The 16226-nt window shown below is 36.4% G+C and overlaps 1 protein-coding gene across 1 annotated transcript in view; it reads left to right on the forward strand.

Moving 5' to 3' along the window:
* Positions 1 to 16226, forward strand: part of Eaf2 (ELL associated factor 2) — a 44354-nt gene that overhangs the window by 11292 nt on the left and 16836 nt on the right. The window contains exon 3 of the mRNA XM_020154045.2: positions 15792 to 15928. Within this exon, the coding sequence (XP_020009634.2) occupies positions 15792 to 15928 (137 nt within the window). The remainder of the gene's footprint in view (positions 1 to 15791; positions 15929 to 16226) is intronic.

Consider the following 16226-nt stretch of genomic DNA (forward strand, 5'->3'; position numbering starts at 1 on the left):
GAAAGATCCAAAAATTTGTTGCTTACAGGAGACTCATCTCATTGATAGAAATAAGCATAGGCTTAGGATGAAAGGCTGGAAGAACATTTACCAAGCCAATGACCCCTGAAAACAGGCAGGAGGAGCAATACTTATCTCTGACAAAGTAGACTTCAAACCTACATTGATCAAATGAGATAAAGAAGGACATTCCATACTAATAAAAGGGGAAATAGACCAAAAGGAAATAACAGTTATCAACCTATGTGCACTCAATGTCAACACACCCAATTTCATCAAACATACCCTGAAGGACCTAAAAGCATATACTAACTCCAACACAGTGGTTGTGGGAGACTTTAACACCCCACCAGCATCGATAGATAGGTAATCCAAACAAAAAAATCAATAAAGAAATCCAAGATCTAAAACATACCATAGAACAAATGGACCTAGTTGATGTTTACAGAACATTTCATCCAACTTCTACACAATATACATTCTTCTCAGCAGCCCATGGAACCTTCTCCAAAATAGATCATATCCTACAACACAAAGCAAGCCTCATCAAATATAAGAAAATAGAAATTGTACTATGCATTCTATCTGATCACAATGCAATAAAACTAAACTCCACAATAAAAATAAAGACAAAAAACATGCAAACAGCTGGAAACTGAATAACTCATTGCTTAATGAACAATGGGTCATTGATGAAATAAAAGAGGAAATTAAAAGGTTCCTGGAAGTCAATGAAAATGAAAACACAACCTACCAGAACCTATGGGACACAGCAAAGGCAGTCCTGAGAGGAAAGTTTAAAGCCATGAGTGCATATATTAAAAAAAACTGAAAGATCTCAAATTAATGACCTAATGATACATCTCAAATTCCTAGAAAAACAAGAACAAGCAAATCCCAAACAAATAGAAGGAGAAAAATAATAAAAATAAGAGCTGAAATCAATGAAATAGAAACCAAAAAAAACATGCAAAGAATTACTGAAACAAAAAGTTGGTTCTTTGAAAAAATAAACAAGATCAATAGACTCCTGGCAAACCTGACTAAAATGAGGAGAGAAAAAACCGAAATTAGTAAAATCAGGAATGTAAGAGGGGAGATAACAACAAATACCATGGAAGTCCAGGAAATCATCAGAGACTACTTTAAGAACCTATATTCAAATAAATTTGAAAATCTTGAAGAAATGGACAGATTTCTTCTCTGTCCATTTCTAGATACTTATGGTCATCCAAAACTGAACCAAGAGGACATTAAACACCTGAATAGATCTATAACACAAAATGAAATTGAAGCAGCAATCAAGAGTCTCCCAAAAAAGAAAAGTCCAGGACCTGATGGATTCTCTGCTGAATTCTATCAGACCTTTAAAGAAGAACTAATACCAACCCTCCTTAAACTGTTCCATGAAATAGAAAAGGAAGGAAAACTGCCTAACACATTTTATGAAGCCAGTATTACACTTATCCCAAAACCAGGCAAAGACACCTCCAAAAAGGAGAACTATAGGCCAATCTCCTTAATGAACATTGATGCAAAAATCCTCAACAAAATAATGGCAAACCGAATTCAGCAACACATCAAAAAGATTATTCACCACGACCAAGTAGGCTTCATCCCAGGGATGCAGGGGTGGTTCAACATACGAAAATCAATAAACGTAATAAACCACATTAACAGAAGCAAAGACAAAAACCACTTGATCATCTCAATAGATGCAGAAAAAGCCTTTGATAAGATCCAACACCATTTCATGATAAAAGCTCTAAGAAAACGAGGAATAGAAGGAAAGTACATCAACATTATAAAAGCTATATATGACAAACCTACAGCCAGCATTATACTTAATGGTGAAAAACTGAAACCATTCCGTCTAAAATCAGGAACTAGACAAGGATACCCACTATCTCCACTCCTATTCAACATAGTACTGGAATTCCTAGCCAGAGCAATTAGGCAAGAAGAAGGAATAAAAGGAATATAAATAGGTAAAGAAACTGTCAAAATATCCCTATTTGCAGACGATAAGATCCTATACCTTAAAGACCCAAAAAACTCTACTCAGAAGCTCCTAGACACCATCAACAGCTATAGCAAGGTAGCAGGGTATAAAATCAACATAGAGAAATCATTAGCATTTCTATACACTAATAATGAACAAACTGAAAAAGAATATATGAAAACAATACCATTTACAATAGCCTCAAAAAAAATCAAATACCTAGGTGTAAATCTAACAAGTGAGATGTAACTCACTTTCTGGAACCTGCTGGCTAGATAGCTAGACATGTGAAGCTTGAGAGTGTTGGCTGCATGTCTGACACAGCAAAGTAGCTGATGGGCCAGATGTCAGACAGGCTGGAAACGGTGACTAAAGTCACTAGGACAGACAGCATCACTGCAGCCATTCCAGTGGGTGGGAGACAGAGTGTGACCTAGGTTTATGTCACTTAATTTAGGTGCTCTTATTCCAAGAACCAGTTCCTCAAGAAGATGACACCAACTTTCCAAATAAGAAAGAAATACCAGGTTATAAAATTTGCTCACAATTCTCTACCTTGATGCAAAGGAACAGTCAGTGCTCTTAATCCAAAATAGCCACTAATTCTGCTTAGTGATACTCTATGGTATGTAGCCCAGGTGTATGCCTTATGTAAATATAAACTGTTTGCCAGGCTGGAGGTGTGGCTCAAGTGGTAGATTGCCTAGCAAGCACTAAGCCTCGAGTTCAAACCCTAGTACCACCAAAACCCCTCCCCAAAACCTAAACACAAACTGTTCAATAGGTAGTCATTGTATAGCATATCACAATTTTACAAAGTTCTTTTATATAAATCACCCCATGTCCTATCAAAATAAAATTTATTTCACTCCAGATCATTTGAGCACTTTTTGAAAGGATGTTGTGGTCCTCATTCCAGGTCTTTGCTCATAACTCTGGCATGTGCTGGTGCAATAGAACATGGAAATTTTAGTCTGGTTACCTATGATAAAATTATGGCCCCACTCTGTGTGACCTCGGGCAAGTCATCTATTCCTTCATGATTCAGTGTCTTCCCCAGTAAAATGGTAATAATAATTTCTCCCAAGGGTGTATGGTAAAGCGTAAATGAGATAACATATTTAAAACCCTTTGTAAAAGAGAGGTGGAGCCTAGTAATGGAACTGGACACTCACAGGACAAGCTAGAAAATTAGTACTTTGTCTTCTGTGCAGTAGTTCAGTAGTTTGTCTGGAAGGGGAGTTGTTTTATTGACTTCTCCCAAATTTCCTGAGAGAAGAAAATCCCAAATCACCTAATTTTTGGTTAATCCTTTGTCCACTGATCAACATCCAGAAGATTCTGATTGAGAATTAGAAGAGAAAAGAAATTGTTTGCAAGCAGCTGCAGTCACCCTAGTGGTGGTAGCTCCAGACTTCCCTCATAGGAGGGATGTGAAAGGCATTTAAATTGTGTTGGGCTGGCTAAACATTTGCCTTTGCATTGCTTTTGAATAGTAAGCCATATTGCCTTTCAAAGGATAGTTAAAAAATCGTAATTTCTAATCAGACCTCCTGGGCCTAAATTCTTTTGCCATTTGCTATGTGAACTTGGGAAAATTATTAAATCCTATGTGCTTCTTTTTCTCATATGAAAAATGGAGATTATAATAATAGTATCTATTTCATAGGGTGTTGTAAAGATTAAATGACTTCATATGAGTGAAGTACATAGAACAGGGCATAGCCTTCAAAATAATGTTATGCTACTGCCATTTTTTGCTATTACTATTTTTGTTGTTGTTTTACATTGTAGTGGATTAGAAGGCACTAAACCCCCACACTTCCTAGAGTCAGTTCTGCCCAACCTAGGCCCCATGTTTCAGTTCTTCCCATAATTAGATCATCTTCATTCCATGTCCCATTTCCTCATGGTTACCCAAATCAGAAAGTTATCCCTGTGAAGGGTTGGAGGAGAATTGGAGACCCTGAGTATAGACAGCTCCTTTTAAGGAGTTGCACTCTGATAAGAAACATAGAAGTGGGGCAGCAGCTGGAAGAGAAGTAGAGTCAAGAGGCTGCATTTGTTTTGAAGATGGGAGACATAGCAGAATGTTTGTGTGCTGATGGCAATGATCCAATCAAGGATGAAAGAAGTTGATGTGTCGGGAAGCAAGTAGGGAAGAAATTGCAGAGGATAGAGTCTTTGAGTAGAAAAAAGGGGCTGACAACTTTGAGTAGGAAAGAGTATACAGATGGAGGCTTTAGCTCCTGTCCACAACTTAGCCTCTCTCTAAGACTGATTTCCTCTTTACAGTGACACATGCCTCTGGACAATCCCTGTCTTAGTCCATTTTCTAATATCACAATATTATAGACTGGATAATATTGATAAAGAAAAATGTTTTAGTTTAACTCATGGTTCTGGTCCTAGGTTGAGGAGTACAGTAGCACAAGCTATAGGAGGCTGAGCATGTGGATCAACAGTTTGAGGACAATCTGGACTATACAGTGAGACCCTGTCTTGAAACCTGTGCCCCCCCCCCAAAAAAAACCAATTTGGCAAGTTACAATATCTGAGACCTAAGACCATTAATTATTGCCATGGTTCAGTGTTCTAACACAAGCTTAGGGTGAGTCAGAGGCCTGTTTCTAGATCAATCAATTGGGTTAGGAGCCCTTGGTATCTGCAAAGTGATAGCGTGTTCCATTTAAACCATAAGGTAAGAGTATTCCCCAGAGAGAGAGGTAAATAGGTATGTGGATATTATTTTAGGCCAGAAAGATAAATGTCCCCTACATTGTAAATTTTTTCCTTTTAATATTTGATATATAGCATATTTTTAAATAAATAAAATACAGCACTTCAAGCACATCAAAATTGTGGCCTCTCCAAGTCTGATGCTCTTCAAAGACTTGGAGATAGTGACTGTCTTCTAGAGAATCTAGAGTTTTAGCAGTGTCCAGTCCTTCCAGCAGTTCACACAAGCAGCAGTAGAAGATCCTACCCTGCTGTGGCAGCATTTAGAAGAGGGCATATTGGTCAGTTCCTTCTTCACTTTCAATTTATGACACTGTTCTGTGCCTTTATTTTAGGTAAAGAGCCTCATCTTGGAATTTTGATGTTTCTTTCTGGGTCTTTGTTCCTGATGAAAAGTATTTTTATGCTTGTTTGCTCCCTGCAGATGTCTCCTCTTACAGACTTGTGGGAATGGGTGGTTCTTTATTTTCCAATTTCCAAGCCCTTCTTCAGGCTTTCATTGTGGTTTTATAGAGCAGGAGTTTGAGTCCAGGGGCTATTCATCACAACTTTTGTCTCTGTCTTCTTCAGCATGGGCCAACTAATTTCAGAATAATTTTCTGCCCTATGCAGTTTTCTTTCTCTAGATTTTCTTCCTCTCCTCTTTAGCCAGCCTTTTAAACCTCTCTCTCATGGCCTTTGCTAAGATTGTTCACAGACTCTCTATAAGGGGCTTTTCATGACCTCTGTGCTCAGACCTGAAACCAGAAGCTCAAAGACCTGCCCCAACTACTGGCAGAATGGCTTTAGTAGTTCCTAGCATGTCACACTTTGGCTTTCTGTTTTTACCTGAAGAAAGATAGGTTTGCCAGTCATAGCCACATTCTCTTAATTCACACTGTGCTCCTTGCTACTCAGCAGAAAAATGCTCTGGATATCAGGGCTGGTTAGAAATACCAACCTCCTTCCCTTTCTTCCTCTTTCCCTCCCTCTCTACTTTTCTTCCTTTTACAATCTCTCTTACATTAAGTTCTCTATGGTTTACTGCTATAAAATTTCAAAACACTGATTTTAGAAGGGAAAAGTTTTACTTTGCATGACTGTGAATGATCTGTCCTTGGTGCTGAGATTAGCATATTTTCAATGTTGACTGTTTTGTGGCCTTTGTGAAGGGTCTACTGGAAGCTTCCACCTACCTTTCCTATAATGCAGGCAGTGCATTGCTAGTGGTTGCTGAATTTATGAGGGTTCTATAAGTATGATGGAGTCTATATGTTTAATGTATATGACACTCTAGACAATCCTTGTGCATCTTGGGCAAAGGACTTTCTCAGATGAATACCCTGGTTTCCTCCATTGGAATTACTTAGCTAACATGGGAAAATAGCCCACCAAATTGTTCTAATTTAATATCCAGTTACAATTAGATTTTTAATGAATTATGTATTTCATCATTCCATAATACCCTTTTATCCTGTTTCTATGATGCTAAGCCTAAGTGTGAACTTGTCTAATAGTAATAGTTCTGCCTTTGCCTTAGTGTTGTTTGCATAGCTATAGAATCTTGGTGTCTTTTTGCTTTATTTTGCTGACACTTTGTTTTGAGTATAAATTTTATTAACAGAATATGCTGTATTTCATTTTTTGGCAGTATTAGGGGTTGAACTCTACCACTTGAGCCATACTCCCAGCTGTTTCACTTTTAAACCCACTTTGACAAAGTCATAATTATATATATTTATATATATATAATCTACAAACAGTGGCAATTTGACTTCTAATTTGGATGCTTTTTATTTCTCTCCCTTGCCTACCAACATGCACTCTGTTCAATAAAAGTGGTAAAAGTACCCATCCTTATCTTTTTCTAGGTCTTACAGAGAAAGTTTCAGCTTTTCTCCATTTAGTATAATTTTATAAATTATAACTATTATAAATGACCTAGATTATGTTGAGATATATTAGGTGTACCTAATTGTTCAGCATTTTTATTTGTTTTTTTTTTCATTTTTCTTTTATTATTCATATGTGCATACAAGGCTTGGTTTATTTCGTTCAGCATTTTTATAATAAAGAGATACTGAATTTTATCAAATGAATTTTCTGAATTAATTGAGATGACCTTAGGGTTTTCGTCCTTATTCCGTCAACAATAGTGTATCACATTTACTCATTTGCATATGCAGCATCCTTGTATCCCTGTGATGAATCTAATGTGACCATGGTAAATAATCTTTTTAAGGTGTTTTTGGATTCAGTTTGCTAGTATTTTGTTGAGGATTCTTGCATTTATGTTCATCAAAGATATTGGCCTGTAATTCTCTTTTTTAAAAAAAATTGGGTTCTTTTCTGGTTTTGGTACCAGAGTAGTGCTGGCCTCATAGAATATGTTTGGAAGAATTCCTTCCTTTTTTCCTTTTTGGAATACCTCAAGTAGTTCTTTAAGTATTAAATAATATTCAGCAGTGAAGCTTAGTTTAAGTATTAGATAGTATTCAGCAATGAAGCCATAGGGTCCTGGGCCTTTATTTGGTGGGATGGCTTTTTATTACTGTTTCAGTTCATTGCTTGGTTTTGGTCTGTTCAGGTTCCTATTTCCTTATGATTCAGTCTTGGTAAGATGTGTATGTCTAGGAATTTGTCCATTTTTCTAGATTAGCAAATTTGTTAGCATATATTTATAGTATTCTCCAATCATCTTTTGTGTAATTCTATGATGTTAGTCAGTTGTAATGGTTCCCTTTTCATCTCTGATTTTAAGTCTTCTCTCCCTTTTCTTAGTATAGCCAGGAGTTTGTCATTTTGCTTATCTTTTCAAAGAGCTTTTGTTGTTATTGATATTTTGGGTTTTTTTTTTTTTTAAGTGACCATTTATTCTGTCTCTGATCTTTATTTCCTTCTTCTACTAATTGGGTTTAGTTTGTTCTTTTTTTTTTTTCCTAGTTTCTTAAGGTACAGTGACAGATTGTTTATTTGAGACCTTTCTGCTGTTTTCTCTTTTTTACTAATGTATATTAATTGTATAAAGGGGATTCATTGTGATATTCCCATACTTTTAACTTTATCGGTGAGGGCATTGATTTCTATAACCGTCCTTTATAGTTTTGCTTTTGTTGTATCCTGTAAGTTTTGCTATGTTTTATTACCATTTTCATATGTTTCAAGAAATTTTTAAGTTTTGATTTCTTCCTTGATCCATTCATTATTCAAAAGTAAATTGTTTAATTTCCATGTGCTTGTATAGTTTCCAATGTTTTTTCTTGTTATTTCTAGCCTTATTTCAGTGTAGCCCCAAAATACTTGATACTATTTCAATTTTTAAAAATTTTGTTAAGACATTTTTTGAGGCCTATCATATGATCCATCCTGGAGAATGTTCCATGTGCTGGTGAGAAATATGGGCTGATGAGAAAAATGTGTATTCTTCACATAAATGTTCTGTAGGTGTCTGTTAGATTTATTTGTTGATTTTCTGACTGGATGATTTGCTCATTGCTGAAAGTGGGGTATTAAAATCCCCAATATTGTTGTGTTGGAGTTTCTCTCTCCCCTTAGATCTGCCAATACTTGCTTTATATATTTGGATGCTCCAATATTGGGTGCATATATATTCAGAATTTTTATCTCTTCTTACTGAATTCATATCTTTATCAGAGAGTGACCTTCCATGTCTCTTTTTGCTGCTTTTTATTTAAAATACATTTTATCTGCTATTAGCATGGCTACTCCTACTTTGTTTCAGATTCCATTTGTATGGACTGTCTTATTCCCACCCCTTCACTTTCTATTTGTATCCTCACAAGTGAAATGAGTTTCTTGCCAATAACATATAGTTGTGTCTTGTTTTAATCCATTCAGCCACTCTATGTCTTTTAATTGCAAAATTTAATCTATTTACATTCAAGGTAACTATTGATAGATAAGGCCTTACTACAGCCATTGTGTAACATTTTTCCGGTTTGGTTGTAGTTCTTTTCTCTCTTCCTTTCTTATAATCTTCCTTGGTAGTTAAATTAATTACTCAATACCCTTGTGATTCCTTGTTTATTATTTTTCATTTGTTTATTATAGATTTGCTTTGTGATTACCTTGAGACTTACAAAAACCATCTTTTGTGTTCAACAAGCTATTTTGAAATTATGACAATTTAACATGACACTATAGTTAAGAAAGAAACAAAAAAGAACAAGGGGATAAAAAATGGAGAAAACTCTCCAATTATGTTCCGTTCCTCCCCATATTTTGAATTTTCAATATCCCATTTTACACTTTTCTATACTGCCTTTTGTTTAAAAATTTTAAAAAAGTTTTGTGTTTAGTCTTCATACTAAAGATATGAATGGTTTATATGCCATGCTTACAATATTACAGCATGCTGACTTTGTTTGTATAATTAACTCTTACCAGTGAATTTTATACCTTCTGTTTTTTTCTTACTCATTAACATGTTTTTCAGTTTGAAGAGCTTCTTTTAACATTTCTTGTAGATTAGGTCTGGTGAAGATATAGTTTCTTGGGTTTTGTTTCTCTGGAAATGTCTTTATCCCTCCTACATGTCTAAAGGATAGCTTTGCCTTGGACTGTATTCTCTGTTGACAGTTTTTGTTTTGGTTTGTTTTTTTCCATCAGTAATGTGAAAAATCTTATGCTACTTTCTCCTGGTCTGTAAGATTTCTGCTGAGAAGTCTGCTGTCTAGCAAATTGTAGTACCTTTATGTGTTGTTTCTTTTACTTTTACACCCCCTCAGAATCTTTCTTTCTCCTGTGACAACTTGATTATAAGGTATTTTGGAGATGATGTGTTTGAGTTAAATTTGACTGGTACCCTTTCACCTTCCTATACCTGGCTATTTGTGTACTTCTCTAGGCTTGTTAAGTTTTTTCTTATTATTTCTTTGAATAAGCCCCTCTACCCGTTTGGCATTCTCAAATCCTTCTTGAACCCAAATAGCCTGCATATTTGCTCTTTTAATTCTAAAGCAAGTTTCATAGCATTCTTCACTTCTCTTCATTCTTTTTTCTTTTCCCTTCCAACTCTGTATTTTTAAATAGTCTGTTTTTGAGCTCACTAATTCTTTCCTCTGTTTGATCTTTCTTGCTTTTGTGCCTTCAGTAGCATTTTTCATTTCACCGAATGCATTTTTTCAGTTAAGTGATTTCTGTATGAGTTTTTAAATTACATATATCTCTTTGTTAAGATTTTCTGTTAGAGTAGTGAAATATTTCTCTGTGTTTCCTTTGGGCTCATGGAATTTCCTTAAAACTCCTGTTTCAAAGTCTCTACCTCAGAGTTTTCTCATACTGATCATTGTCTGATTAATTTCTGACACCTTATTTTGAGTACTAGGAATGGTCATGGTTTCTTGAAATCTTCGATGCTTGTTTGTGTGCAATGCCATTTGGGCATTGAAGTATTTATTTCAATCTTCTTCATTTGCATATATCTGTATCTATATCTATCTATCTATCTACCTGTCTTTCTGGAAATTCTAAGCAGGCTGCTTATTTTATGCGAGCTTGTATTTATTTCTACTATCTCAGCACCAGATGGCACCAAAGGCAGGATTTGTGGGAGTCTGCTATTGGTGTGTTACCCATTTCAGTACTAGAGGAAAATCTAAGCTCAGGTTTTTCCCAGATACATGGTTGGTGTATTGTTCAGAAAGAAGCAAGGTTGTACCTAGAAAGACTGATTTGTCTTCCCTTTTCCTGGGGCTAGGCTAAACCTGATGCCTTGTTCACATTACTAGTCTATAATTAGACACTATAGGGTTTTGCCTGGCTCTGGGCAGAGTCACTCTGAATGGTCCCAGGCTCCTATGTCATACCTGTGGACACCAATGCTGCCAAACTGTCATACCTTGAGCCCATACTCCATCAAGACTAGGGCAACACTGGGTTAGAACCAAGGCTCACACTGGCATGGACTGCCTATTGCTGAAGTGAACTTGTGGCCCAAGAACACTGCAATCAGTCACAAGTGCTGCTACCTGGAAGAGAATTCCAGTAGACTGGGGTTATATGTCTTCCCCTGGCACCAAAGGTACCACCAGGGTAGACAGGATTTCTGCCCACAGGCAGTCTTGGGGATGGAACCATTAGAATCTGTCCAGTATTAGTTTTCACCAGCTTAGTGCTAAGTTCTAGGGAAACATCTTGTGCATACTATTCTGTCCTACCCCCAATGAATAAGGTCTTGCATCACACTTTGCTGCCCAAGATTGGGGTAGTGTTGTTGAAGGCAGTACCTGGGCAACATAAGCTGATGCTAAGCTGGGTCAAACCTGAGTCTCACAGTCACAAGAATCTGCACAACCTTAGGGTACATTGGAGCTTATGCCTCAGCTGGCAGTTAATGTAGGCCAAAACATGAGTCTATCCCACTGGGGTGTAGGTCTCTGCCAGTGTCATACAGTTCTACAGCCTCATCTGTGAGCACTGGCCTGGCAGTATCTGTGCTGTCCCAGGTTGGGGGATGGGTGGTAAGACAGTCCTTTGGCTGATGCTAAGCTGGTTGCAGTTGCAGGAGCCTTCACAGTACAAGAAGGGGAGCAGATGTATCCCAGGTCCACTCCAAAACTAAAACTGATAAATTCAAAACTTGGGTCTGCCCCACCAACCTGCAGGTTTCTACCTAATGCCAGATTTGGTCTAGAAGCTCTGACTGTGAGCTCTAGCCTGTGTACAGGGCCTTCAGTTTCTATGGGGTACTGGGTCTCACTATAGCAGGCCTGGCATTGCACTCTAAACAAAGCCCTGTGCTAGTGTTTGTGCTCTGTTCCCCAGTGGGTTGAGTCCTGCTCCCAACTCTGCCAACTGAGGGTGGAGATGGCACGATTGAGGCAGTTAACCACCTGCCTAACACAGTTCTAGTGACTCACCTGGCAGTAGGAGCTGTGGAGCTTTGCCCAGCACTGTGTTTCACCATGGTGGGCCTGGTCCTGGGTTTCAAGTGTTAGGTCTGGACTTAATACGCTCTCCCACCTCCAAACAGTAGGTGTCTCTCTCTCTCTGTTAAGATACTTGAAGTTGGGGTGATGTTGGTAACTCTTTCTTTCCTGCCTTCTTCAAAACGTCTTTTAGTGGCACAAGTGGTAGAGCACCTGCTTTGTAAGCACAAAGACCTGAATTCAAAACCCAGCCCCACCAAAAACAACACAAAACATCTTTTAGTTATATTATACTAAGAGCAGACACTATGGACTCTCACTTTATTTCCTTAGCTCTTTCAAAGGTAGTTTGGTGCAAGTTGGTATATCTGTGGGGAGAGATTGCCCACAGATCTTACTCAGATACCAACTTGCTCTGCCTTCTTAGTTTTTATTTTTATTTTTTGGTGCTGGGGATTGAACCCAGGGCCTTTCTTGTGCTAAACAGGCATTCTACCACTGAGCTACACCCCAGTCCCAGATACACTTAATTTCTATTTCTATCATCTTTCTATTTTAGATTGTATTTATTAGTTACTTTAATTTATTGTTTCTTTTGTACTCTTTATGAATTTGACTAAGCATCTGTTCTTTCTTTTCATCTTATTTTTAATTTTTCTGCTGTTATTAATTTTGTTTACTGGAGTTCATAATCAGATATCTGTTCTTATATGAAAATCCCTGAGATAATCAGCTTTATAAAGAGAAAGCTTCATTTGGGGTCACAGTTTCAGAGGTTTTGAAACTGGAGTTTTGGACCCCAGACCCAAATTCCTAGATTTCCACATGTAAGGTCTAGCCACTTACTTCTATACACCAAATAGAGACATGATGAAGGACAAAGAAAGGTGATTTATTATATCCTGTGGGAAGAGGCAAAGTAAATAGTTCAGCCCACGTTTAGTTATTTTCAGGGTACAGACATGAGATTTAGCTTTAAATACGCAAAGAATTAGGGCAGGGGCAAAAAGTGTTCATAATTAAATAGTTCCAGTCACAGGTATGTTCCAGTGGGTCATTATCTCAGTTCTTGTTTTGGTAGAGATTCCCAAAAATTGTTATCATTTGCCCTGGGAAGACTCTGACTTTCCCTTCCTTTGGGGCAGTTTCCTCTATCCCTCCTTGTAAACATATTATCAATAAGTCCTATTCTTCCTGGATTCAAGGGTGACTGTAGGGCAAATGGCTTTGATAAGGACAAATGCAAAATTGAGGCAGAGTTGCCTAGCTTTTCTCCTGTTTTTAGTTAATTTGTGGGCCCAAGTAAGGAGTCAGTGCTTTTCAGGAAAAGCAGTTTAAGCACCTCTTATAGTTTCAGTCCCTGATCAGGAGGACTTACAGCTTTTATGCCTCTGGTCTAAAGGGAGCACATCATGGTGGGAGTGCATGGTAGAAAAAAAGAGACGTCTTGTGGCTGGGATGAGAAAAGGAGGAAGAAGATGAGCTAAGGTCCCAATTCTCCCTTAAAGGGTACACACCAATGACTAAAGACCTCCTACTAGGTATCACCTCTTAAAGTTTCCACCACCTCACAATAGTACCCTCTGTAGAACATTCCTTTAACACATGGGCCTTTGGTGGACATCCAGAGCCAAACTATAGCACATAAAAACCAGCTATACATAGTCTGTGTTGTTTGTTAAAGGCTGAGTAATAGGTTAAGAACGTTGGAGAGGAGATGAGAAGATCATGAAGGGCTCCATATACAGGTTTATAAACTATAGCTTTTTTCCTAAGTACATAAGTATTTCAAGTACATGAAGGTTTTTAATCATGGGAACAATATAATTAGATTTGCCTGTTAGCATAATGGGGAACAAAATTAGAAAGCCAGTAGAAAGGAAGATGGTAGTAGTCTGGGTCAAATGATGATTTGGTTTTGAAGATACATAACAACAGTGAATGTGGAGGTGATAGGACATATTCAATAGTTCTTTAGAGGCCATTAGAAGTTATTAGAAGTATAGTCCATATGCTTAGTAGTTGCCTTAGGTATTTTAAGGAAATGTGTAGAAATTAAAGTTTAAAGGTTAGGAATGGTGCTCGATTTAATGAGGAAAAAGTTTGTAAAACTTGTTTAAAGTGTAGAAGGCAAGTATAAAGATTATGAAAAACTTGAAATCTGTGATCAGAAATTGTTCATGTTGTTCATATTCAACATTCATTGTGAGTTTGTAAAAGTTTTAGAGCTTCTATAGGCACTAAAATTAATGATCCAGTTCTTATTCTTCAGGAGCTCAGAGTACAATAATACATTGTAATTTTGAAGTGTATTCCACACTAAGTAATATTTTTAAATATCTTTACAAAAAATATATTACACTCTCTTATCAACTGTAATTTGGAATCCTTTGGTTGCTATTTTGGGATAGTTTGCTCACATGTTTTCAGCTGAGACATCTGAAAACTTAATAGCTTACTCATTTGTTTCTGGCCAAGACATCTGAAAAATTAACTCACCAAATTGGTAGACCTAATTTCTTCTGTCTGAATCATGCTCCTGTCTCTCCAGCTTACCAGGGCTTCAGCTAAATGCTCCACATCTAGAGCCAGACCAGATCTGTCTTCATTTATGTTCTATGCATTTTTTACTTCCTTTAGATTACTTCAGTCTTAGGGAGCGATAATAACAACAACAACAAACTATTCCCTTCTTTCTCTTTCATTGTTTTCTCTCCATATATCTAACCTGCCCTAACCTACCCCTCCTACTTTTTCATTCCCACTCCTCCTAGTGGTCATTTAGTAAATGTCTAATTATGGTCAACTCATCTAATATGATATGCTTTTAGTCTTTTTTAAAGTCCCTTTTTCTAATCTGATCTAATAATACTTTTGTATTTGGTAAAATTATAACCTATGCTTTAATAATTTAATACACTTTTAAAAGCTCATAAACAAGTAAACCTAATGTACTGTTTAAGAGTACATATTTATGGGATAAAGCAAGAAAATGATGAATATAGTATTTCTTCAGGTTTGGGGGTAGCAGTATCAAAAGTTAGAGGAGAAGCTCATGGGGAGATGCAGGTTTCTAGTAATGGCCTAGGTTTCCTTAACCTTTTATTATGAAAGACAGAATATTATAATGAATCTCCCTGTGCCCATCACTAAGTATTCCCTTACCACTATCCCCTTCAGTGTATTTTAAAGAAAATCCCAGATATTATGTCATTTCTTATATCAATATTTATTTATGCATATCTGACTGAGAAGAAGAGTTTTATTTTTACCTAGATACCATGTTATTACTCACATTTTCATGATAGTCTCAAAATATCCTAACTAAAATCCAAATAAGATTCCTACATTATGTTTGGATATTATATTTCTTGGCCTCTTATTCTATTAAAGTCCCTTCCCCCTTTTATGTCATTGGCTTGTTGAAGAAATTGAGTTAGAATTACATCCATCTGATATTATTTAACTTGTTTCTCAATTCCCCATATCGCCTATTAATGGTCTTAGTGCTTAGTCATTACAAATCTAAGAGCTTAATGAGAATTAGATTCTTTGAGGTTTAATGAGAGTCACATTCTTTGAGTTTTTGTTTATCAGCAAGAGTACTCTAAGGGTAATGCCGTGCACTTTCTTTTATTTCATATCATGAAGCATATAATGTCTGTCTCACTTTTAATGATGTGAACATGATTTAGTATAGCAGGTATTCTTTGGTAGAATTCATTTCCTTTATCTGCATAGGGAGGTATCACTTTAAGAAAATATCATATTTTAAAATTTAAATTTGTGAGCACTAAGGAAAAGAGGAAACATAGGAAATATGATTCAAGCCTTCTGTATCTTTACCTGTAAAATATATTAGTTATATTAGATTTAATCTCAACTGCCCATTATAGACCAGCAAGACAGATCTTACTGGTTACTAGCTGAGGGTAATTGTTGCCTTTCCCATTCTTCAATGATAGTGGCTTTGAGATCGTAGCTCTCCTCCCCTTTTGTTTTTTTAGCCATCTGTCTTTTTATTTTTTTAACTACACTCCTTGATAGTTGATAGTAAGTTTAAGTAATTTACAAGTGACTTAGAAGTATAGCATGGATTGAGAATACCATAAGAATTCAAAGCCCATCCCAACTGAATATCTTTATAAATTTCAAGTAATGATAATTAACTTTTTAAACAGGGTTCAACTCCACCAGTAACTGTTTTCAAAGGTTCAAAGAGACCTTACTTAAAAGAATGCGTTTTGATTATTAACCATGATACTGGAGAATGCCGTCTAGAAAAACTCAGCAGCAACATCACTGTAAAAAAAACAAGGTAGGTGATTCAATGAAATAAATTATTTTATCAACATATAAATTTTTAAGTAAGTGTTGGGGAAAAGTTAGTGAATGAAGTCAGGTCATTATATAAGATTATTTCTGTGTGTTAAAAATTTTTTTATCTTTTTCTAAGTTTAAATTTTATGGAGATCCTTAGCCAAAAGATCTTACCACGTTGCCCAGTGATATATAAAAGTTTGTTTTGCTTCTGAATGTTTTCTGTATGTGTAAGTATACCTTTTATACTATTATGAGTGCTTTCATAGACTTAAACTCTCCAAAATAATTTCAAC

This window comes from Castor canadensis, chromosome 5 (assembly GCF_047511655.1).
Source record: "Castor canadensis chromosome 5, mCasCan1.hap1v2, whole genome shotgun sequence".
NCBI lineage: Eukaryota > Metazoa > Chordata > Mammalia > Rodentia > Castoridae > Castor > Castor canadensis.